Raw genomic sequence first — 22,198 nt, 5'->3', positions numbered from 1 at the left:
TGAGCTCAACACTGACCCTCTATTTGATCACTTTGTTTAATAAAGTTAATCTCATGCAGGAAAATTTTTGTACTTGTCAATAAATTCTTGATACTCCAGCTTTCTTGAAAGAGTCAATGTAGTATTTGGTAATTTTTCTGTGACTTGTTTGTTTTGAGTTTGTAGCAGATAATTCTAGGTCAGCTTCTCCTGGGATTTATTAGCCCTGTAACAATAGTGACCAGTAAAAGACTACTATGGGATGAGTTGTCTTCACATTGCATTAGATGGGAACTCCCCCTCGTATTGGTGGTGATGTCAACCTAATGAGGTTTCCTACTGATACTTGCGTGTGTAGGCTTCTCCCTTTCTATGGTTGCTTTTTTTTTTTTTTTTACTTTATTGAAAAATAAGATTTATGAATCTTCCCTTGGAGGAAGTATTGGTTAGGCTAGAACTGATGTTAGTTAATCTTGGTCCTGTTTATGTTGCCTTCTCAATCTCGACTCGTTGGGAGGATCGTTGTCATGATGTTATTCAATCTTGTGTCGGAAGTTGTTTTGGATCATGTTACTATTTTGTTGGATTATGGTGGTCAGAGATTTGGCTCTTCTCCATTGGGGATGTGAGAAAACATATCATGTAACTCCTGGAAGACCAAAGAGAGATGGTATAGTAAAATATTCTAGATGAAGGCAAACCATTAAGTGTACTCTACCTAGTTAACCATTACCCCTAGTTGCCTCACCTTTTAGTAAGATTTCAATCCCATCTCCCACACCTAATGTTAATTGATTTTAATATTCCTATTACTCTTAGAAAAGGAGCATGATCTCCTACTCAACATCTGCTTTCCAACTTTGTTTCATATAATTCCTTGTCTCCCTTCACCCTCCCATGGAGTTTTTATTTCATCCTTGTCTTCTATTTTGATTCCTAAGAATTGTCTTGAAGCACTTTGTGATTGAAGGTGTAAGGAAGCCATAGTGGGACAGATTTAGGCCTTAGCCAAGAATGGGACTTGGGAATTTGCAAACGCTTCTGTTGGAAAAAGAGTAGTGGGATTTAAATGAGTCTTTTTTGTTAAACACAAGTCTGATGTAACAATAGAGAGAATTAAAGTGAGACTTGATGCAAAAGGATTTTCCCAAACTTATGAAGTGGACTATCAAGAAAGTTTGCCCCTGTAGCAAAGATGAGCTCTATTCTGTTGTTCTCTCATGTTGCTAATCTTGGGTGAGATCTACAGTAGCTAGGTTTAAAAAATGTACTCCTATCCTAGTTGGGAGAGGTGTATAAGGAAATTCCTCCAAGTTTTTCTGTCAAAAGTTAGAAGGTTATTAGACTAAAGAAAGCCTTACATTGTTTTGAACAATCACCTAGAGCATAGTTTTTAAGGTGAGCCTTGGATTCAACAAGACTATGATAGCTTGTGGATATCATTAGAGCAATGCTCATCATATTTTGTTTAGTAAATAGTACAAGAGTGAGATTGAATTCTTATTGTGTGCGTATGACATTGCCTTGACATTGAATAATTTTGAAGTAATGTTAAAATTGAAAATTATTTAGGGAAGATGTTTCAGATCAAGCATATGGAAAAGTTGTGATACTTTCATTGAATTGAAGTTACTTGATTTGATAAAGGCATCTTCATTTCATAAAGGAAGTGTGCTTTGGACCTCCTAGAAGAGACGAAATCCTAGTGTGTAAACTTGCTAAGGCACCTATTGACATAAATCATTGTTTCAATTGTGGGTATGGAGACAAGGTTGACGCTGGAGATGTTAGAGCTAGCCTTGGTAGTAATGATAAGGCCATTTGTGAGTAGGTGGTCATGGGTTCAAGTTGTAGAACAATCTCTTTATAAAGTAAGGGTAAGGATTTGCATTAAAACAACTCCGGCAAAGTGGGGGCTTTTGCACCAGGGGCACCCTATCAGAGCCCATTTGGAAGCAGTTTATCTTGTCTTGAGATATTTGAAATCGACACCTCTAGAAAAGTTATTGTTTGCAAACAGTAGTCATTTGGAGGTAAAAGCCTTTATTGATTCTGATTGCCATAAGTGCACCAGATATGGAGAGATCTACAATATTTTACTGCAGTGGTGGCAATTTGGTTACTCAAAGAAGCAACGAGCAAGCTGTGGTAGCTAAATCTAGTGCTAGGGCAATATAGAGCAATGGTTCATGGTATTTTGGAACTTTTGTGGCTTAAGAAAATCACGAAATACTTGGAGATAATTAATGAGAGAACTTTCACCATATATTGTGATTATAAGGCTGCAATTAACACTGTGAACACTTGTTCAGCATGGCAGAATAAAGCATATTGAGATAGATAGATACTTCATTAAAAAAGTGAGAAGATGGCCAGCTATGTATACCTTTTGTTAAGTCAAAGGATCAGTTCGCTGACATATTTACTAGCAGTCTTAGATATAAAGTATTTCACTCTATTTAATACAAGATGGGCATGAGAGATATCTATTCACCATCTTAAGTAGGAGTGTTGATTGCCATAATCTCGTGATGGTTCATAACTATAATTGTGTTGATTGATAGGATCCTAATGAAAATTTTCCTTTTAAGAGGTAATGAAAGTATAAATACATATGGTTGGAGAAAAATTACCCAATTACAACTGTTTTCTCCAATTTTTTTGTCATCCTTTTTCTATTAATTTTATCATCTTTTCAACTTCTAGCTATTTCCTTGGGTTGTGATATTGACCCTTTTCCTTCTTATCACCTCTTGGAGTCAATATTTGTATAGAAGGGCTAGGACTGTCCCATTAATTCGGTCTCTGTCTTTCAACCAATTTCATGTCTATTTTGATGATTTTTGTGTGGGCAGCAAATTGTCTCGGAACAGTTGTATCAAGATTTCCTTTTGGGTCGTTAGGGTTTAGTTTAGAAGTAGTTGGCTGGGATTTTGTTAGTACTTTCATTGAGGTTGGAGGGTTGGGTTTTGGAGGTTTATTGTGGCGCCCCACCTCGGTCAGGTGTCATCCTACAACCCCGCCATGCAAAGTTGCATGCAAGTCTTCCCACCAGATGGATGTCTCTCTTATACCTTGATGTGTGGTTAGGCCTTCAGTTCCCATTTTGGTCTCTAGTCTACTCTTCATTATCGGGGTTTCACATTTCTCACATCACACCATAAAAGCAAGATGACATCAAGTATGAAGTTATCACAAAAATCCTCATTCCTTTTTTCTCATGTGTAACTTTAATGCATCAACAGATTATTTAACATGCTTTAGAGATACCTACATGATTTTATACAGCTTTCCATCCTGTATCTAACCCAAGCTGGTCTTTCCTCCCATCCCTTGCATTGTATGGAATGTTAAAATGAATGCATAGAATAGAATTTTCAGTTAAGCATGTCATGACAATGCAATTACATGCAATGCTCATTGTTCACACATTTCATGTAGGCAGCCCCTAATCATCATGACCTCCCATTCGCCTGAGTGCACCCATTCCTAGGTTCAAGCCCTCCCTTTACCCTTTGTCATCATTCACACAGCCTAAGGGCTTCACCCTTGGCCAAACATTAAGAACATTCATTACGACACATTTTGGCTTGAACCCTCATTATCAATATGTGCTTGACTCATACTTCCATGCAACACACCCACATTGTGCACGCATCATAAATATGTCATTTTATGCATTAGGTTGCCATAAATCATTTTTACGCATAATACCAACGTAGAATAACCATAACCATGCACTTTTCTTTTCCATAGACTTGGCTAATTGCTGTAAAGTTACTCTCCTCTCCCACAGCATCGAAAAATCTCCTTGTTCATTTGTTCTCAGCAACTCACTTGCATGCCATTGCATCATTGCTTTCCTTACTTAATGTTCACATCTCTTTTAGTTCCCCATAACTGATACATACATATCTTCTTCGTGTGAGCAGCTCTCTTGTAGATTTTGCTTCCTTTATCTTATTCTTCTTCATTTCCAGCAGCTTCATCCAATTTCCTGCAACTCACAGCCTTTCTTTTATTCCTCTACAATCGTAAGTCTTCTTTCTCCATTTCCAGCAATGCTACAGGAACAAGGTTCCTCTCCATGCCTACATTTTTATTTTGAAGCATTTCCAGCTTTCCTCTTTAATTCCCCTGCAGCAGCATGTATATATATATATATATGTGGCAATGCTTTCCTCGGCCTTTTTCCCTTTTTCTCTCTTTGTTTGCCTCTCTTTTCCTCCCCTTTTCTCTCTGCCTTGTGGGGAGCTTCTCTCTCTACCTCAATGTCTTGAAACCAAATGGGTGGAAAACCTATTTGTAGGCATTTGAAGCAGCTGACGAGCAGCAGCTTCCTTGGCTGCCACCTAGAACTGCTTGGTATCTCTCCAATTTACTTCCACTTGCTACCACCTGGTGGCATTCTCCTATCTTGACACGCAATGGGCTGATTCAACACTTCTATATTTTTGCTGTGTTCTTGTCCTGCACCTGAAGGAACATCTCATCATGAATACAAGCAGCAGCTGATGGGTGGTAGCTTGGCTTCCACCTAGCACAAAAAAAATTTGCAGCTGGACTTATCTTTCCTTTAAACCTTCCACCTAGCTGAAATTGCCACCTCTGATTTGAAACCAACAACACACCTACCTGTTTCAGAAGTGGCTGCCACCTCTTACTGTAGAAACTTTTTCAAGCTTCTAAAGGAGCTGGGACTGTACTAATCTTTTGTTAATTGACCATAATCTCCTTGATTAAGTCCTTAATGCAACCCTCTCTATTCTTAACCAGATTAACAATTTTTATGTCGAATAACATATTAAAAATGCATACATGTATCTCTTTACTTGATCCTCCAAATCTGATGTCATGAACCTAAGGTTCATGACAGGTTTAGAAGGTAATTGGAAGGAATTGGGGGAGTTAGATTGGAAGAAATGGGAGGAAATTAGGAAAGAACAGAACAGAGAGGGAGATTAGGGAGAACCGAGAAAAAGAGAGGGAAATTGAGAGAGAGATTATAGGGAAATTGGAGGGAGATTGAGAGAATTCAAGAGAGGGAAATGAGAGAATTCATTCAACAATTCAAACATGATTACTCTCCTACAAAAGTGGCTTATTTATAGCCTCATAGCCCTTGCCCCCTTGTGCAATACAATCGTTTGGCCTCAGCCCCTGCACCCATGTGCAGTGCAACTATAATCCTAACAACTATTATATCTCTATTACAATATTGCCCCTCTATTACAGTACAACTGTAATTTTAAATTCAGCTGCTCATATGAGGTTTTTCACCTGCTTCAGCAATCCTCGCTGCCACTTTGTATATTTTTATTTTGGCAAATTTTAAGAATAACTTATCACCTTTTTGTAGTCTCATATTGGGGGCCTCTTCATATGCCTTATTAATTTATGGGATGTCACATTTGTGGTTGAAAGGAAGTCTGTCTAGAAGAGGTTATTATTGATAAATATGGTTTTCAATGGCATAAGTTGTCTATAGACCCTTTAGGCTTTACTATGGTGTTGGGCTTTAGGAAGGTATTACGAGGATTTGGGATGTTTTCTTCAACTTTAGTTCATTTTATGTTGTTAATTTGTCTATAGTCCTTTTTCTCATTAGGCAATTGGTGGTCATAGACCTTTGAGTGAGATTTTTCTAGGTCTTTTATTATTGTTGCTAGAAATTGGGAGCCGGTTTTAGTGAATCTTTCTTATTACTCTCTGGTCTCTTATTTTGGTGCCAGCAATTCAGGTGTGATCTCCTGTTTTGGGGATTGGATTCCTTGACTTGTCTCATCTTTATTCTTACTTTTCAGTAGGATATGAGAGTATTGATGGTGTGGCTTCCATCAAGTACGTGAGTTTTTTCTGTTCACACCTTTTATGATGCTTTGTGTGGCAAAGGCAGAGAGGTGTCCATGTCTCCTTGAAAAGTTGTGGAGGTCTAAAACTCCTCCTAAGGTGGCTATCACATTCCTAGGGTTGCCTAGAGTTGTGATTGGAATTAAGGGAGAAATTAGAATGATAGAAATTGAAGGAGGGAGAGAAAACAGCAGAAAATGGAGGGAGAATTAGAGAGAACCGAGAGAGGGATGGAGAGAATTAGGAAGATAGGATTTCAATCTCATTTCACATATATTCCATCCTCTTACAAGTAGCCTTTTTATAGGCATAGTTGGTTGTTAACTAAATCCCTAATAGCACTCATGTGCTTCTAACAAATTGCAAAATATCTCCTAACGAACTATTATAACATTCTCCTGCTATTGCTCCTAGGGTCATGACAATTCCCTCCTTCTTGAGAGGTTTCTTATCCTAAGAAACTTATTACCGCTAAGTCGCTGTTTCTTCCAGTGTTCTAAAAATCGGCCTAGGCATTAGGCAACCCTTGGCCGTTGCAAATATAAGCTAATTGGCCTCCCTAGGCGTTGATCCGATTAATCGATCGTCAATGGCGCCTAGTTGCCTGGGTCGCCTAATTTTCAAAGGTTTTAAGTTAGGGTTTTTAAGTTCTGAGAAGTGAGAACTGACCGATCGGGGAAGTCAAGTGCCTGTGTTGTGCCCCGATTTCTCTCTCGCCTTCCCTGCCAATCGCCTCTTCGAAAGCTCTCTCTCGTCGCCATCGCTGCCAATTGTCTCTCTTGGCCCCTGATTTCCCGTTTTCCCTTGGCCCTTTGGCCACCACTGCTAGCCGTCTCTCTTGCTATTGGTTGTTCTTCCTCCGCCCTTGGGTATCAGTACATATAGCCATCACCCCGTTAATATCAGTTTTATATAATATATAATATATAATGTATATAATATCAGTTTATTATATATATAAGCTTATATATATATCAACTTTGATTTATCTAAAAATAACATGAAATTACATAAAAAACTTAAAAAAAGAAAAGAAAAGCAATCCACCTAGGCCCCACTCATAGATGTTAAAGGTGCGCTTAGGCGCAAGGCGTCAGTCTGGCGCCTCAATTGGGCTGAGACGAGGCGTTTTCCTGGAGGCGCGTGCCTTGCACGGCGAGGCGTCGGGGCGTGAGGCACACTCATGAAACCAACTATCAAGCAGCTCGCTGCCCACCGAAACCAGTTGCCATTCTCGGTTCCACTCTCCCCCTTTCTCGGTTCCAGGTTACTCTCATGAGTTTTTTACTTGTTTTATTTGATTAGAATTAGAATTAAAACAAACTCGATCACAATTGGGTTTAACTTTGGCTTCGACTTCAAAGCGACGAGTAATTCGAGAGTAGTGGTGGGCTTAGGGTTGCTCCATACCACGGGGGGGCAAAGCCCCCTTAATCACACGAATGAGAATATATATATATATATATATATTTGGAGATTAGGGTTGCTCCACCACAACTCTCATGAAAAATCACATTTGGGTCTTGTCTCAAATTATCCGGGCCGGGTCAAAGAATGGGCTTCATTTTGGAAATCAAGACATACTTCAACAACTTCTTTATTGATTATGGACTTGTAGTGTTTATATGTTTGTTTAGAACTTTGCATGATGATTGGTACTTGTTTGAGTTTGAGACTTTGAGTTTGAACTTTGATGGTGTTTCTAGTTTAGAATTTGCATGATGAATGAATCAACTTTGACGACGTTAGTTTAGAATTTAAAGATGATGAATCATGAATGATATGCATGTATTATTATTAATAATTTGATAGTTTATAATTTTACAAGATTTTGAGTTTCTTTTCTAAAAGGTGCGCCTCGCTTCGCAAAGGCGCGTCTCGCCTCGTGCGCCTTGCACAGTTGCACTTCAGGTTCCAGGACCCTTTACGCCTCGATGCGCCTATTGCCTTTTAGAACTATGGCCCCTCCTAGGCGCTAGGCCCTAGTCTGGCGCCCGACTAGCTCCTAGCACGTTTTAGAACACTGGTTTCTTCATCCAATTCCTATTCTCACTATCTGTTTAATCTTTCTTTCTCCTTCTAGGCCCATTTCTCTTTGCCTTTATGTTCCTTCCTTTTTGTTTTTCCTACACTTGTAAAATGTTGTCATCCCAGATCTCCATGCAGAGGCTCTCTTTTCCCATTGATCTGTAAGTCCCAACAATGTCTTGGGTCTTCATACATGAACTATGCCAATGCATGATAGCAATTAGTAGTCTAACAACCACCTTTTCTCTCAACGTCTTCCCGATTACATTGTAATTCCTCTGTTCAGCCCTAATGTTTTGCTCCCACAACTCAACAACTAGTTCCATGCATTCTTCCAGTAAGCCAGCTCCTCCTCTAGAACAAACTAGTACGCTAGTACTTCCATCATATCTAAATGGTCCGATATCCATAGGAGAATGTTGAATTATTATCTCCACGGTAAGGCTGACCCCAACAATACCTGAAGGAATTGATTGGTAATCACTATGATATCCCCCAGCTGGTGGCATTAGGGCATCAACAAACACAGAGTTCTTAGTTTTCCACTCTTAAATAGCTGAAGAGCTCTGACAATTCATCAAATGCTTTGCATGTAAGCCTGCCAGTAAGAAGGGCGAAGGGCACTTAGTAGCCTAGGAAGGTCCTTGTTTGCAACTGTATAGAACCTAAGTCCTTCTGCCTGCAACCTATTTACAATCGTTTATGTAAGATTGAGTTCCAGCCGAAGTTGTCATCTTATTACCACCCTTTTTGACTTTCTTTTGGATGACGAAGGATGCAAAGAGCCTAACCAAGGCAAAAGCTCTTCCACCTTTTGCTTATGCTTTACCTTTATTCCTACCCCATACCAAATTGCTCTTCGATAAACATATGATATTTCATAACATTTGGAAGATGATTTTTGGTTTGCAACAAACCAATTCACAAAAGGTAAGTGCAGCTCGTGGAAAGAAGACAACCCTTAAGCTATACCTATCATCCTTTTCATCAATCTTTGGCCACTCATCATCAGTTTTCGATGTAAAGAAAAAGTAGGTACCAACTTGGCTAGTATGATCTAAAGAAACTCTAGCCTTTTTTGCTGGATCTGGATCTTGTTTCACCTCATCTTCGACTTGGCTATTAGCCGGCATCGCCAATGAATCAATGTTTTGTTCCTATGCTACTTCATCAGGATTTATTGGCTGTCCTTCATATTTCTTGGCAATTGTAACAAGATTCATTTCAACGGATTTCTCCCCCATTAGTGCCTCAATAATTACTCTAGTAGCTGCCCTTCCTCCCTTGTCATCTTGAATGGCCTGCTCTATTTTAGGTCTTTCTTCACTTCTTGCAACAACTAGTCCGAATCTTAAGGGCTCAATAGTTTTAGGAATACATCCAATCTGCTGGCTGCTCTTAGTGTAACTATTAGGCTGCCGCTTGTGCTTTCTAGAAATGGCTTTCGATGCTGTTTCATGAAGCCTTGCCCTCTCAGTCGCTTGTTCTCCCGTGGCAGAACACATCATTTTCACAATAGGCCGCAGCGTATCGTCAAGTCCACTAATAAAACTCGATACAAAATAAGACTCAATCAAGGTTGCACAAGTGTTCTCAATTTCTCAAACCTGACCAAGTACTCCATAACCGAGCCTTCTTGTTTCAGCTTGTTGAGTTCCTCTTTGTAACTCTCACCTCTGACCTGATCTATCTTAGAAAACATCACTGAAGATTCATCAAATTTTCTTTGGTAGACCTTTCCAATTTTCCGTCAATTACGTCCGACCTTTTGATAATTTTGTGTGCAAAGGCCTTATGCTTACTGATCAATGTCACAATCGACTCATAATTCTGGCTGGCCACCACTCGAACTTGCAGATTTGAGATTGTAGCTCTCTTCTGTTGTAGTCGTGCTTCGAATTGTTTTATGCCTGTTTTGTCAGCCATGGCAGAAATTTTAACAAGAACAGAGTTTTGTGGCCTAGGATGAGCTTTGAACAATCTCCTGAAAACCAGTTGATTTTGAAATAGCTGCTACTATTTGCCTATTCTACCTTAATGGCTACTTCAATTTTAGTAAACCTAATCTGCTATGCAACTCAAATACAACCTAATCTTGATCGACTCAATTTAATTTTCTTTGAAAATCTTCCGTAAATCAACCTGCTTCGCTGCAATCTTTCTAAAAGTACAATCGGTTTATGTTGCCACCAAGAATCGATTAGAAATCGCCGAGGTCTATACTCTATTAGCTTTGTTCTGGCCTCCTGAAGGTCGCCTACTCTCAACATCCCAAGTCATTAGAATCTCGTCACTGGCCGCTTGCCTATCCTGATTCGCTTAACTCACAAAGCAACAACTGAGATGCAGCCGTTTGATTGCACCTTCAAAATCTGAGTCTAACCACGAAGAGTTGTCAAAATCAAAATTGAAATCATTGGACTTGCTCTACCTTCAAAATTTGTACAAGAATGCTGGATTATTGCTGGCAGTGTTCTAGAACGCATTAGGCGCTAGTCAGGAGCCAGGTTTGGGCCTAGCGCCTAGGGGGCCTAGGAAAATTATTATTATTATTATTATTTTTAACTTGTGGGGTTTCAAAAATGAAGAAACCCTAAAACAGCTAAAATTTATAGCAAAAAATTAGGCGTCCTATGCGGCTACGCGCTGTCGCCGGCCGATTAATTAGGCCGACACTTAGGGGGGGCTGACTAGGCCAAATTCGCAACGGCCGCCTAGGCCGATTTTTAGAACACTAGTTGCTGATATTGCCTGGCTCATTCGTGGATCTTCTACTGGACTCATCAATCGCCGCCGATTGTTGGACTTGCTTGCTCGTGCTCGTCTCACCCAATCACCATCTATCATGCCTTCCTTCTCACAACTATCTCAAATTCATAGCTGAGGACCACTGACTCAGATGTAACTTTGTGAGAGTTTGCTTAGGTGTTGCTTCGCAGCTTGAATCACCTCCTGCAACTTGATGCCGAAATTCAATTGCTACGATTTTTTGCCACAGATTGCCAAAATCCAACTGAGGATTAACCGAAATGAGCTTCACTAAATTGCCTCAGTCACCTGCAGTGACCCAGATCCAGTCACTCTAGATTCATTGTTGAAGTTGCTTGGGTTTGTTTTGCCTTCACACGCCTTCATAATCTAAACCTTAATCACTGCTAGAAACTTCCAGATTTCTCAACCGATAATTGTTGGCATGTTCTGTCTTCAAAAGTCGAACAAGGACTGCCAAGGTTCATAGTTGTGGATGATCGGCTTGGTTCACCTTAATTTCGAGCCGAGAATTGCTATGAATTGTAGGGATCACAATTGAGAATCGATTGGCTTTAATATCATTTGTCACATTCCTAGGGTTGCCTAGGGTTGTGATTAGAATTAGAGGAGAAATCAGAATGATAGAATTGGAGGGAGAGAAAACAACATAAAAGAGAGGGAGAATTAGAGAGAATCGAGAGAGAGATAGAGAGAATTAGGAAGATAGGATTTCAATCTCATTACACATATATTCCATCCTCTTACAAGTAGCCCTTTTATAGGCATAGTTGGCTGCTAACTGAATCCCTAACAACACCCATGTGCTCCTAAGAAATTGCAAAGTATCTCCTAACAAACTATTATAATCCTATTACAACATTGCCCCTCTATTACTCCTAGGGTCATGACAATGGCTTTCTTTGCTTCTCTTGGGTCCATCCTTACTCCCGGTAATTTGGGGAAGAGAGTTTAGATAGTGGTTGATTGAAGCTATAACATAAGAGGGACTGGGAGTTGGAGGATATGTGGACTCTCTTATTTTTGCTTTTTGGTTTTCAGTGTGTGATACCTGCTTCAGTAGTCATGCTCTTGGATATTGAGTGAAAAGGAAATTTGAGATTTTTTAATTAAGGGTTTAGAGAGTTTGAGTTGTACGGTGAAGGGAAACATTTGTGCTTGCTTGAGTTCTTTGTGATTCCTGTTTCTTCTCCAGAGGTTTTGTTTTTTTACCCTTTAATAATTGAGTCTTGTTTGAAGTTGTTCTGGTTATTTCCTTTCCTCCTTGTATTGGTTTCGCTCCTTTGGCTGTCTTTTTTGTTCGTGTGTGTGTGTGTGTGCGCGTGTAACAAAATTCTGTGCAATGTTATCCTGCACCTCTTACTGACTAATCCTTAGCATGAAGTATGTATTTTACATATTACTGATTTAGAGATCTGGGCTTATTTTATCATTTCTCTCTCATTATGTCTGAAGGATCTGTATTTTGAAGTACTAATATTTCTGAGCTTATGTTTGATTTATCTTGTATTGCCAACTGTTTTATAGGATCATTATTTGGAAGCATTGACGCAACCAAATCTAGCCTAAGTGTTAAACTAATGCAGGTCAGTTTTATTGACTTATTTTCTTCCTTATAAATCAATGCTTATAAAAAAATTTATTTTTGAAGTTCTCTAAAAGAAAATAGTTGGTCAGAAGCAGAGACAAAAGGAGAACTCAGGCAAGGAAATATAGAGAAACTGAATCATGAAATTATGATGATCCAGATTCTGTGAACTTTACGGTAAAATGAAATAATGTATCATATCTCAATGTATTTCACAAATGAGTAGGTACAAGGTATTATATACATGCATCCTATACTAATATAAGGAAACAATATATACTAGAGATTTATACAAAATATTCAATTAAAATGTAGATTATAATCAAATCATAATCCTCTTAACACTCCCCCTTAACCTAGAGCATAAATGTTGATCATGCCAAGCTTGGTGCATATATAGCTCACAAAAGGACCTCTAAGCGACTTAGTAAAAATCAACCAACTGGTCCTTAGAACCCACAAACACAATGCCAATATCTCCAAAAAGCAACTTCTCCCTAACAAAATAGTAGTTAATCTCTATATGTTTTGTTCTCTTATGAAATGCGGGATTAGAAGCTATATGCATTGTAGCCTAATTGTCACAAATAAACTTCATAGACTTGATATGATTGACTCCTAACTCAATCAATTGTTTCAACCATATCAACTCACAAATTGTTAGGGCCATTACCCTGTATTCAACCTCGACACTAGTCTAGGCAACAACACCTTGTTTCTTACTTTTCCAAGAGACTAAGTTGCCATCAACAAATATATAACATCCAAATGTGGATTGCCTATAACTAAGAGCCCCTACCTAATCAACATCAGTATATCCAACAATCTGACTACGATCACGATCTCGAGATAACACACCTCGACCAAGGGCACCCTTAATTTATTGAAGGATGGGAATCACTACATCCCAATTATTATTACAAGGTGAATCTAGAAACTGAGTTACTGCACTCACAACGAATGAGATATCTAGATGGGTGATTGTGAGGTAGTTAAGTTTCCCAACCAACTGCCAATAGTGCCTAGGATTAGTAATAGGTTCCTTGTCTTGGTAACAATTTGATATTTGGATCCAAAGGGGTATCTATCAGCTTGCATCCAATCATCTCTTGTTTTTGTATTAGCATCACCTCTTTAAACCATTAAGAAGCTTTCTTTTCAGGCAATTATTCTTTTAACCAACCCAAGCTTGGGTTTAATATGACATGTTAACTTGTCATTGTGGTACTTTGATTGTTTAACATCTGTGTCCTGAATTCTGGATTGAAATGTTAGGAGTCTGAACCTTGCAAGTAACTGTAAACTTTTGGATCTCAGGAGGGAAGAATGAGGGGACAAGCTTTTGTCACATTTCCATCCATGGAACTTGCTCATCAGGCTTTGGTATGTTTCTCGTGCAATGCCTTCTGATGTTTCTATCATTCTCTAGTATGAAAATGTCCCAGAGGCATTCAGCAATATGTCTTAATGACTCTTGGAAAGCAGCATGACTGTCATCCCGACCAACGTGTCAAGATTTACTGTGTTTTTGTTATTCTTTTTTTTGCCGACTACTATGTTATTGTTATTCGATGCTTGTGTTATTATTTCTCTAAAGCCCTTTTTGAATCTTAGATATGTTAGTGGAAAAGAAGTCAAGGAAACAAGAGTCTCAGCACCTTGTTCTTGTTTTGTTGGGTTGAAAAAATGAACAGGAAATAATAAGCTTTTCCTAAGGGTACCCATCTGTGAATAGCCATAAGCTATCCCCCTTTAGCTTCCCTCACTCTCCCAAATCTTACATTCCACATAGCTTAATTGAATCATTATTATGATATGTTTATTATCTTAAGGATTGATGTATCACATCAATTTTTGAAAGATACCCCGAGTTTCACATTGCTGTCCACTGCATATAGTATTATAGTGAGCCCCCTCGAGTAACTGGGTATTTGCGCTATGGTTTTCCTTCACAATGAGATGCAGTAGGTGTGTGTCATTAATTTGGTGGGTTTTGTGCTTGTTGATGAACCTCTGCGACAGATTGCAGACTGAGTAGTATGGTGAAATTTTTTACTGATTCTTCTGTTTTGTTTTAAAAATAAGAAAATCATGAATATTTTACACATAACCAATAGGAATGCATATTTTGGCTTGGCCTTCTGCCTCCTTGACTTGCCCTTGTAGAGTCTTAATTTGAAGTACTTGCCTTTCAAATTTTGTCATTTCAAATAACACCTCTTTTGGAGTCATTTCAAATTCTTCTATTTTTTGTTTGGACCCAAATCTGCATACTTTCAACAAAAATGCATCCAAATGATGAATTTGGAATTTCAATTTCCTCAAAATGAAAGAGTCACATAACCCCGTCCAAATGTACCCTTAGAGACTTGTGATAACAAATATTTTTAGGGTGGCAATTCTCATGCAACTCAAAATGAACTTTTCTAGTGGCGTGAATGCAATCTCATTCAAAAAAAATTTCTTTTGAGGGTTTTTTGGGTATATAAAACTATCCCCACAGTTGACTTTTTGATATATAGAACTCTTAGAATGATTTTTGTTGGAAATGCAACTTTGCCAATACTTTTCTCTACTTTTGGAAATTTTTTTAACTATTTTTGTAAAATTTTTCTCCATGAATATTTAGACGTTATATAGATTTCTGTTAGGTTAAAAATAATGTAGGTAAGTTTCTGTAATGTTAACAAGTTCAATGGAAAGTAAACATTATGTAAAATCTCGGTTTAGGTTTCTATAACTATCGCTTTTGCAAATTGCAAGTGAGTTTTCCTATTCTTCTTGAAGATTTTTAGTCCAACATGTGTGTTGTGTTTGTGAGGGACTATTACAATTCTTATTTGTCCCCACATAATTCAATCTAGTGATGTTAGGCACATCACAGGTTAACTTACTAAAAAAGTGAAATTTCTCACTGGTGAACTATGAGGTTGCCTAGTTACACTGAAAACTTGTAAAAAATGACTTTATTCATGAGTTTGATGGACTTAGGCCCCCATATTAACAAAAATTTTCAGGATGCACTGTGGGAGCACGCTCTGCACCCCCCTGCCCTAGATCTGCCCATGCTGTCGTGTTATGATTGAAAATCAATGTTCCGGATGTCTCTCTCCAAAAGTTACTTGAAAAGGAAAACTTAAATTAAGTTGTTATTGATATTGAGTAGTGTTTTGTCAGTTTTAAGCTGGCAAGATCTAATTGTTTGCCGGTAAGCAATGAATGACATTGCAGTTTACTGGTTCATCCATGAGCAGTCATGTAGATGAGAAGTCTTAGCTCCCAACATTTTGGGGTTTTGCTTCGTGAAATCATCGTTAAGCTGTGTTAAAGGCTGCTCATGTCTCTTGTCGTATTAATTATTCTCTCTGTGCGTTGATCTGTTTTTTCTTACTTTTCATGGATATATCGTTCTACTATCTACACGTTGTGGAGCTCGCTCATTGACATGTTGAATACAAAAAATTGCTCACAGAATCTAGTGAACGGGTACGCGTTCAAAGGCAAGCCAATGATAATCCAGTTTGGCCGGAAAGCCACCACCGGTGCCAAACCCTCCTAACTGACAGAATTGCCCAAGTAAGTGGATCCCTTGCGCTAGAGCTGTCATCATTTCCAGTTATTTTCTTAGGGTAAATCACCACCAAACTGGATCAAGAAATTTGAATATCTGTCTGCATTCATTCACTCACTCACCGTGAACCACCGGCATCGGCATCATGTAGTTGGGGTATATTCTGATTCTGTTGCATGTTTGCATCACCACTTTTACACTCCATTTTCCGCCATCGCAGGAACCAATCAGCAGCAGTAAATGTACTCTGAGACTGCATATACGCAACAACTAACTAACAAGGAACTACCGCATTCACAACAAAGCAAAGTTTCTCTCAATCTTCCATGATTTGGCTACCGGAAATTTTATCATGCCCTTGCCTTCAAATCCTCTTCCATTCTATAATGGTCCGTGGCTGTATTATTTTTATCCCCTTTCTTTTTCTTTTTACGCCGTCTGTAAACTATTACATTTACAGAAAAAAATAGAGTTAGAACATCAGAGGAGTGGACACAAATATTGGAGTGTCGAATCCGGAAGATTAAGAATTGCATATTATTCTTCAAGATTAAACAATTTTGAAAGTTAAATACGTGCTTGCCATGTCTTTGGGAGAAGAGACAGTTTGTCCTCCATCTAAAAAATGTTTTTGAAATTTTATTTCTAAATGGACAGTCAATTTCTGAATATTATACTGTAAGAAAGAATTTTACACAGCCAAAAACTTATATGTTTGGTAGGTTTGAGAAATTTTAAGATTATTGAAAATGTTAGGTTGGGAATTTATATTTTTATGTTTGATACAGTTTTTTTATAAAAAAAAATTATGAGAAATAAGATTTTTAAAAATAATTTTAAGTAATTTTTTTATAAAAAGATTTTCATAAAAAGGAGTTGAAAATTTAAGTTTTCTGAGTGTTTTTGATAAAGAAAAAGACTAAAAGTCATTTATCATTTTATAACTCTATATAAATATATTATATATATATATATATTAGTAGATATTCATACAAACATATTCAACATTCATTAAAATTTTAAATTTAACCAAATATAAAATTACATAAATCTTAAAAATTAAATATTTTTAAAAATTTTAAAAATTTAATTTTTTTTTTTGGTATCAAACACCCCCTTACGGCATCGTTACAGAAGGGAAGATAACATATTAGTATGTTAACACATTTGATTGAGTCTTTCACTAAGTTTGAAGATGGTGCCATCAATTATATTAATACTCGTGAGGGAACTTTTACATGGGTGAATCCTCCTAAAATACATAATCATTGTGAAGCATAAACATGTCATACTTGGGAAAAAAGAAAAAAAAAAAAACTGTACAACATAGACTTCATGTAATTAACCTATCTATTGAAATCAAGGCTTTGATACATTGTATCCTTTGATTAATCTGTGCACAGCATGAAGATTATTCATTAGAGTTCAAATAAAGACAAAACCAACTCCATAATTGTGTGTACAATATGAAAAAGATTGTTCATTAACCATGGAATTTATCGATTCACATTTTGAGTTTACATCTTCCAGGAGGGATAGAGAGAGGACCCCCTTGATTTTTTGGCAAGGGGTGAGAGCCCTCTTATCCTCCTATTCATGGGCGGCTGCTGCTTGCATATATGAACAAGGTGAGATGAGACCATAAGAAAATTACTGGTCAACTACCTACTCTTTTACTTACCACCGTTGTTAAGCACCCTGTGCAGATAGAAAGCTTCGCCTTGGCCCCCATTCAACGACCTCCTCTCCAAACAGCAAGCGGTGAGTTGTCTGAGTAATCTCTCCAGATATGAATGCAAGCAACCCTCTGAATCTTTCACGTTTGGATTTGTAGACAAGATCATTGAGTTGATGTTATCCGCCACAATCTCACGCTGTGACTCCTCAAGTAGATATCCAACCGAGGACTTCTGTGGTTGTTCATATGCCAATAAAGCAGCACAGTCCTGCAGAGAGTTGTTTCATGAGAATTTCATCTTAATTTCCACTTAGTTCTAGACTTCACTAACCATGCAAGCATACCACCACACATTCCGCAGAAATCAGGCTAAATGGCAACTTTTTCTTCCCTTTCATCTTTTTAATGTGTTAGCCAGTGTCACAAAAAACAAAAAAAAACTAAGTCCAAGACAATTTAAATCAACGAAGGCAAATATGTAAATGCTACATCTCTATGCATGCTATAAACCTACCCTATGGAGAAGGCTAAGGAGCAATCTGCAGCAATTGACACAAAACACAATGTTATTTGCCCAAAAGTGTTCAATGATTTTGAAGGATATAGGTTCAGTTACAATCAGAGTGACAAAATAATTTTCAGCACTGAAACAATATATATATATATATATTTGTTTTAATGAGGATACAATAATCAACATAGGGCTCCATCAAGTAGCAAATAAAAAAAATCACCTGCTCTAGAGTCACTTGTACCGTTTCACTAATTTCAATAAAAAAAATATATTCCTACTGTTCATGAATTATTAAGATGTTTAGAATAAAAGCGACAACTAAATATGAAACTGTTCTTTCTTTTTGTCAGAACAAACCAGTGATTGTGCTGGTCCCATACGGCATGAAGAGCATCATAAACTGCATTTATATAAGATACATTTAAGAGGTGCAAAGAACTAAAGTGTGCCTGGGAAGAAAATTCTTCATTACCTTAACTAGAGCATAGAACTCTGATGACTTATAAAATTTTTCGAATTCAGTTCTTGCATATGCCACAGCTTCCTCCAGTTTCCCAGCCTGCAAATCAAGTACGGATAAATTAAAATCAAGTGATTTTTCAAGGCTTTTTCTTTCCTTTGTTTCATATTTTCACATTAGTTTACAAGATAGTTCAATAGACACAGAAAGCATGTCTCCATGTTGCTATCAGTTCCTTCTAATACATTGAAAAAGATCTTCCAGCTTGGAATTTCCGGATGTATCTTTTTCCAGCTTGGAATTTCCGGATGTAATGCATCCTGTAAGAAAGATAAATTTTGTTGGGGAGTTTGGGGGGGGGGGGGGGGGGGTTGTTGGAGAACCCTTGTTTTTTCTTTTTTTGAAATAAGTGAGGACTAATATGATGGGAGAACCCATTTACCCGAACCAGTTCAATAAATTTTTGACAATGCAGCAGAAAGCAGGTAACTGATGTGTCATCCTGCAAGGAGGAAATGTGATCATCAAAGTCCAGACAATAGAAGTAGAGAACTTAAAAAATAGATTGACAGCTTGTAGCACTCTTGGGATTGGAAGGGTAGTCATTTTGTTCTATAATAAACATTATTGCCGTACACTAGTAACAAACTCAATTTTGCTTCTGACATACCTATGTTGGAATCATTATAAGAATAAACTAAGCCGACATCATAAACAGCAGCTTCAATTGTTTTGCTCAACAAGAATCACTTACAAATAAAATCTATAACATAAATACTAAATAAGGCTAATGGAGGTCACCACACACTGATAACACCAAGGATGAGAATTTTGTGAGAAGAACAAGACCTTTCCTACTAAGCAGGATGAATTCCATGAAAGGATAGAGAATAGATAAAAGACACAATTCTAGGTGGCAATCTTATTTATAGATCAGCTTTGATGATACGCAGTATACTATCAGTGGGGACAATACGAATAGGAAAATGCTATTGGTACACCTTTGTGTACATCTTGGGCTACACAAAGGTGTATCAATGACAAAAATATCCCTCTGAGGCGCATAGAGGCGCGTGAGGCGCATGGAGAGGCGCAGGGTATTTTTGTCATTGATACACCTTGTGTAGCCTAAGATGTACAAAAATGATGTACATGTAGCATGACTCATACGAATAACCACAAAGTAAACCCATGACAAGTCAAGTGTAACACTCAATGGGATATATTAAAGAATCATGCTACATGTACATCGTTTTTGTACATCTTGAGCTACATAAGGGGTATTATGACTAAAATACCCTGTTCCTCACGCGCCTCTATGCGCCTCATGAGGGATATTTTTGTCATTGGTACACCTTTGTGTAGCCCAAAGTGTACACAAAGGTGTACCAATAGCATTATTCTATATTAAAACAGGTTGGAGCACCCTCTATAAGCATGAACTTTTAAAGCATTTGGTCAACTTCAAGAAGAGAATGAAGTACTTAAATACATCATGAGAAGAAAGCATAGGGCTGATGAATATTGTTTCACTGCCTCTAAAAATACATCACTGTAAATGATTTAATCTTGACATGCTACATTCTAATTTCATAATGAATTCCAACAAAAAAACACTTCTTAGTTCACATCCTAAAAAGTCAGCTAGCAGGCCATCATAAATCCCACAGTGGCTGCTAAATTTTTGATTCCTGGCCTCAGATATGATTCTTGCCTGCAGCACTTGAAATTAGGCTCACAACCATTGTCCACATGGTCCGACACAGGCATGGCCACAAGCCAGGTCTAGGTATAAATAAATAGCATAGCAGATAATGCACGTTCCTATGGTATAAAATATACAACCTAGTGGATACTCTATTTTCCTAACCAGAAAGCACCAAACAAAACAAAAGGCATACTTGTGAGAAAAATGAATTTTACACATGTAAATGACTAGATGGGAATTTATCTTTAAAAACAAAATAAATTATGTAAATGACGAGAAAGTCAACCTGAATAATTTGAGGATACCAATCACGAAGTTTGTCAAATGCATCATCAATTTTGCCACTCCTGATTAACTTCATAGCATAAAAGTATGTTAGTCAAATCATTGTTTTAAACAAAGGTCACGTTTGCAAGTATGCTCATAAAGATTAAATGTCACAGGATGACACTTAAGAACTTCTAAAACTTCAAACTCCTCAATTAGCAAATTAGGCACCCTGCCATATGCAAGGAACCCAAACTTACACTTTAAGATTTCACAAAAAACCTTCCCGCTCCAAGTGTATCCTCTCTATGAACAAAAGCTTACAAAATACTAATTTTAGAATAAAGTTAATTCCCTGTTATAAGGGTACATTTCATAAAAAGCTCAAGACATATAACTTCTTTACGTGGCATTAGTGATCCATATTTTTATTGTTAAAGCAAAAGACAAAGTGCCTTAATATTATTTCAGTGGTGTCCAATAAATGCAAAAGAAAACCACATCTAGTCACAATAATTTCCTCACTTCCTCAACAGATTCATCAAAAAACAGAAGTCCTCCATGAGCAGCATTTTACTCTCTGCTCACTGCTGTGAACCCCATCTGAACATGAAGGAAACATCTGACTTATTATACCTTTTTACATTCTCCATTAGAACTAAAGCTACATTGTATCCATTGGAACTAAAGCTTATTAGTAAGATACATCTTAAGTCTTAACCTCCACAATAGCAATGATGCTTTCATTTTCCACAAGACTGATCATTTCAAAGGGCCAGAAAATTACTAGAAGCAAATAGATGACTCTCCACTACCAAAAAAAAAAAAATGCAACTTAAGAGATGGTGATAGATTACAAATCTTTAGACAAAATGAAGCAAACATTCTTAAAAAATAATATACCAAAAACAGCCTGAGTACAGGGGGGTGGGGAACCCCTCAGAAACCAGTGCTTATCAATAAATGAAGAACCTAAAAGGAGCAAATAATAAGTCTTAATTTCACAAATAACAATCTACAGGCCACTGCTCCTACATCCTAAAAATACTATTTTGCCAGCTCTCGATAATAAAATAAAAATGCTTTGGCAATTTGTACCTGACGAAGAGTCTTTCTTTGGTGCAATGCATACATGTCATCTTGCTCATTAAAGCCACGTTCTTGAGCCAATGAGATAGGAGCGAAAGAACTTTTGTTGGCAATGTCCAATAATTTGAGTGTATCCTCGTAGCCATAGTGCAGCAAATAGGAGTGAACTATTCTGGTAAACAAAATTAAGACTAAATTAATGACAAACAGGTTATGAAACTTGAAACTACAAGCAGACTTAAAAAGGATTTCCTTGCTCATCAAAGAGGATAAAGGGTCTAAGTGCAATTTTCCCTAGCATAAATTTACTTTTGCCCAAACCACAGGGGGTTTAAATGCAGTTTACCCACACTTAATTAACAGTGTTAGTAATGGAAGGGGTCTCTGTGCAGAAAAAGCAAACCATAGAGACCTGGAAAGACATTTGTAGACCACAAGGTGTCTCATTGAAAATGAGACAAACCACAGGGGGTCTAAGTGCAATTTACCCTTAAAACTATTAGTGGGAGATTCCATTATACCGTAAATAAATGTATTATGATCTCTTGAACTAGGATATATTTCAATCTGGAACTTTGATATACAAGTTCAGCTTCACAAAACCCCTTTTGGTGGGTCAAGTAAAAGAAAAATGGTGGAAGTAAATGTTAGTTTTGTAAATTTCCTCAAATGAGCAACAGCAAATTAATTGATTCAC

At 37.5% G+C, this 22,198-nt stretch overlaps 2 protein-coding genes across 10 annotated transcripts in view; one reads left to right on the top strand and one right to left on the bottom strand.

Moving 5' to 3' along the window:
- The window catches only part of LOC127807976 (U11/U12 small nuclear ribonucleoprotein 65 kDa protein), a 44,899-nt gene extending 28,542 nt beyond the window's left edge, over nucleotides 1–16,357 (top strand). For all 8 annotated transcript variants that reach the window (XM_052346256.1, XM_052346252.1, XM_052346255.1 and 5 more), the window contains 4 exons: nucleotides 12,154–12,212; nucleotides 13,532–13,597; nucleotides 15,687–15,790; nucleotides 16,006–16,357. In XM_052346256.1, coding sequence (XP_052202216.1) covers nucleotides 12,154–12,212; nucleotides 13,532–13,597; nucleotides 15,687–15,773 — 212 coding nt within the window. In that variant the 3' untranslated portion in view covers nucleotides 15,774–15,790; nucleotides 16,006–16,357. The remainder of the gene's footprint in view (nucleotides 1–12,153; nucleotides 12,213–13,531; nucleotides 13,598–15,686; nucleotides 15,791–16,005) is intronic.
- An 881-nt stretch (nucleotides 16,358–17,238) lies between these two features.
- The window catches only part of LOC127807841 (ran-binding protein M homolog), a 44,095-nt gene continuing 39,135 nt past the window's right edge, over nucleotides 17,239–22,198 (bottom strand). Inside the window, exons 6-10 of one of the 2 annotated variants that reach the window (XM_052345985.1) lie at nucleotides 21,511–21,673; nucleotides 20,432–20,500; nucleotides 18,880–18,939; nucleotides 18,450–18,536; nucleotides 17,239–17,731 (exon numbers count right to left, since the gene is read on the bottom strand). In XM_052345985.1, coding sequence (XP_052201945.1) covers nucleotides 17,459–17,731; nucleotides 18,450–18,536; nucleotides 18,880–18,939; nucleotides 20,432–20,500; nucleotides 21,511–21,673 — 652 coding nt within the window. In that variant the 3' untranslated portion in view covers nucleotides 17,239–17,458. The remainder of the gene's footprint in view (nucleotides 17,732–18,449; nucleotides 18,537–18,879; nucleotides 18,940–20,431; nucleotides 20,501–21,510; nucleotides 21,674–22,198) is intronic. The other variant, XM_052345986.1, reaches the window with a different exon arrangement.

The sequence above is a fragment of the Diospyros lotus genome, chromosome 8, assembly GCF_014633365.1.
Source record: "Diospyros lotus cultivar Yz01 chromosome 8, ASM1463336v1, whole genome shotgun sequence".
NCBI classification, from domain to species: domain Eukaryota; kingdom Viridiplantae; phylum Streptophyta; class Magnoliopsida; order Ericales; family Ebenaceae; genus Diospyros; species Diospyros lotus.
The sequence above is the reverse complement of the archived record's forward strand: the minus strand, read 5'-3'. Positions and strand labels throughout refer to the sequence as shown.